At 50.2% G+C, this 3,407-nt stretch overlaps 1 protein-coding gene across 1 annotated transcript; it reads right to left on the bottom strand.

Annotated features, from left to right (window-relative positions):
• Window positions 1-1,538: 1,538 nt before the first annotated feature.
• On the bottom strand, window positions 1,539-3,116 carry LOC138992660 (PRAME family member 8-like). Its single transcript, XM_070391506.1, has 2 exons — window positions 2,299-3,116; window positions 1,539-1,983 (listed from the first exon to the last, which is right to left on the bottom strand). The coding sequence occupies exons 1-2, from the start codon at window positions 3,114-3,116 to the stop codon at window positions 1,539-1,541; spliced, it is 1,263 nt and encodes a 420-aa protein (XP_070247607.1).
• Between the last annotated feature and the right edge of the window lie 291 nt (window positions 3,117-3,407).

The raw sequence follows: 3,407 nt of genomic DNA, 5'->3' as shown, positions 1-3,407 counted from the left end.
AGGAGGGGGGAGTGGAGAAGGTAGTGTAAACGTTCATATTTACTCTATATTCTTAAAAAGGTTGGATTTTTTCATAACAATAATATATGTATTATCCAAGTGATTAAAAGACAAGTTGTGCAACAACTAAAGCTACCACTAGAGGGCTCAACAGCTGCTTACCACGCTCTCCCCCTAGAGTTGGTGCCGAGAGAGCTGTCCAGGTGCTGAAGTGTGTAGGGTAAGTAGCTCACTGGAGGGAAACATACTGGAGGGAACCTAGAAAACCGCTTGGAGCTTCCCCTGCCAAGCCTTGTAGATGAGAATCATTTGAAGTCCAGGACTGGGCTGAATTCTTTCATCCTCTCTGTTATTCCAGAACGAATCAGCTCTAGAATGTCAGGGAAAAGTAGGCAAGTGGTAGTATTTCATTATGCTTCTCACCCAAGAAAAGAGGTAACATTTTGCCATTAGGAATCTTTTTATTTTAATATATTTTATTGGTTTTTTATAGAGAGGAAGGGAGAGGGATAGAGAGTTAGAAACATCAATGAGAGAGAAACATCGATCAGCTGCCTCCTGCACGCTCCCCACTGGGGATGTGCCCGCAACTAAGGTACATGCCCTTGACCGGAATTGAACCTGGGACCCTTCGGTCCGCAGGCTGACGCTCTATCCACTGAGCCAAATCGGTCATGGTGGCATTAGGAATCTTGATGATATTGGCAACTTGGAAACTTGGGGTAGAAGCTCCAGCTAACAATAGAGAGGGAATTTCTGCCTTATTTTCAAATAATTGGGAGAGAATATGGCCTAGGAAAAGAAAATACTTTTTTTAAAAAAAGATTTTATTGCCTTGAATTAACTTAAAGAACCCAAACCTTAAACTCCTTTGTAACATAGTCTGTAAATAATGCCCAGGATCCTCACTTTACTATTTTATAAGAGATTGTAAGTGCAAATGTGGAAATAAGAACTTTGTAAAAATGAAACTGTCTACAGTGTTCAAAGTTGGTTAAGGATTAAAGAAATAAGTATGGATGCGTACCGTTACTGAGAGTTCAAATGGTCACAACCCTTTAGAGGACAATTTGGCAGAATCTATCAAAGTATCAATGACTTTCTTTTTGGTTCAATAATTCCACTTTAGGAATTTGACTTAGAGAGATACTAATAAATATATATATATATTGACCTTTGAAATTGTCTTTATTTCTGAACATTCCTTTACAGCCATCCACCCCAGGATTGACTCCCACACATGCAGCTGGAGGCCAAATACCTCTCCCCGTCCCCAAGCAAGTCAGATTCACGTTTCTGATTGTAGGACACTTTGCCTTTGAGGTCCCATGAACTCCCCAATTTTTGCCCCTGCAATCCTGTACCTGGGCTGGGTCCCTCCCTTTCCCCATTCACACTGAGCATGAACCTGAAACGTGGGTGCCCCCTGCATAATGCACCCCGGTCCGAGGTTTCAGCTTCCAAAGGCCCAGAAAGAAGCCTTTTCTGGGTGCACCCAGTGATCAGGGTCACTACAGGGGCACAGCACGGGCTCCATGTCATGAAAATGCCAGCTCATAATACTTCCTATGTCTAAGATGCTTGGTGACAAGACGGATGGTTCTGGGCTGTCCTAACTCCTTCAGTACTCCCGTGAGCTTAGCCCGGATCAGGGCAAGTCTCTCCTGGTTGACAGTCCCTTGGGTCCTGGGACACTCCAGGGGGACGGGGTACAGCTCGACCTCTAAACGGTGCAGCCCGGCTGTGTGGCACAGCAGCTTCTCCACGGTGGACACGGGGAAGTTGTTCACACAGATGGAGAACACCCTGAGCTGGTGGCAGCGGCTCAGGACAGGCAGGATGGCCTCGACTTGGGAGTCCGCCATCCCACAGTTATCCAGACCCAGGTCCTGGAGGGTGGGTGCCACTGCCTCCAGCAGAGCTCGGAGGGCCTCACTGAAATCCGCAAGGCTGAGGCCATATAGATATAGGATCTTCAGCTGCCTGATGTTCGGGCACTGGAACAGGTGTGTCAGGTCTGAATGCGTCAGTTGCTGGCAATATGTTAAGCAGAGTTGGTCCAAGGGAGTCTGCAGGCACCTGAGCATCTCATCCAGGCGGCCTCGGAGGAAGGAGGGAGAATGTATGTGGAGCTCCCGGAGGTGCTGCAGCCCGAGCATCTGAGAGACGACTCGGGAAAAGGACCGCTGCTCCTCCTGCTCCTGCCTTTCCCCCTCCTGCTCCTCTTCCTCCTCGCACTCCTCTCTCTCCTGCTCCTGCTCTTCCCTCTCCAACTCCTCTTCCTCCCTCAACTCCTGCTCCTCTTCCTGTTGTTCTTCTTCCTCCCCCTCCTTCTCCTGCTCTTCATCCCCTTCCTCCTCATCTTCCTCAGCCAACTCTCCCAGGAGGAGTTTCTGCAGGTTACTCATCTGACCCAGGTAGAGAGCAAATGTCCCTAGGATGGTCAGGTCCCAGGTGCAGTTCACATTCACCTCCTGGATGCAGTCCAGCTGCACCCTATCTAGGACCCTCCTGACCCTCTGGAAGGGCACCCCAGAAATCCTCAGTGCCTTGCAGCACAGGTGTAGCAACCCTTCCCTCTGCTGGGCCCATTGGATGATGTGCATGGAAAATTTATCCTGGTCCCTTTCATTGAAGTTAAGGTCTAGGAACACCTCCAAGGGAGCCAGGGGATGCTCCATGTTGGGGCTGGAGCTGTGCACAGTCACTGGTCCTGTCGGTGAGCAATTCTTGGTGCTGACTCCAAGCCACATATCCCAGAAGTTGGCACCCGTGTTCCTTAAATCCAGCACCCGCAGTTTGCACCTCCTGGGCCGAACCTCCTGGGCAAGCAGAACATCAAGCGCATCAAACACGGCTTTTAAGCCCACGGCCCTGGTTGAGGCATGATCAGGGGACGCTGCATCAGGACCCCCAGAGAGAGGACAGTGAAGGGCCAGGCTTGGGCCCATACCTTCAGTAGCTGGGGGGCGGCGTCGACCACGGTAGGCCATTACGAACAGGTATGGGAAGAGCTCAGCGGGCAGGTACTCCAGAGCTGCGATGGCCGAGGCCTGGTCCCTCAGCAGGCGCTTTGCTGCCAGCTCCAGGAGTGTGTGTGGCGTCCGGATCCTCATCTTCAAGGTGCTCAGAAAGGAATCCTGCAGAAACGTCTGCTGTGACTGGGTTGGCTGGGGCTCAGATCTCAGACCTGGTGGAGAACCATGGCACTGACTGCAGAGCTGGAGCACTCTGAACCTCTCCCCTGGGGCCTGAGGTTTTTATACACCTTCTCAAATGCTAACATCCAATCAGAGTCCCTGATCTAAACCTCATAATCTTAATGGGCTTTATGTGTTTCTCCCTATTAACTGATTGACCCAGATATCCGTTTAGGAAAGAGAAAGTTAGGGCGGGGGCAAGGTTGA

Source organism: Myotis yumanensis, unplaced genomic scaffold, assembly GCF_028538775.1.
Source record: "Myotis yumanensis isolate MYYU_CA2020_CCGP unplaced genomic scaffold, mMyoYum1.0.hap1 SCAF_14, whole genome shotgun sequence".
In the NCBI taxonomy this organism is placed as follows: Eukaryota; Metazoa; Chordata; class Mammalia; order Chiroptera; family Vespertilionidae; genus Myotis; species Myotis yumanensis.
Note: the sequence above shows the minus strand (reverse complement) of the source record. Positions and strands in the feature narration are given on the sequence as shown.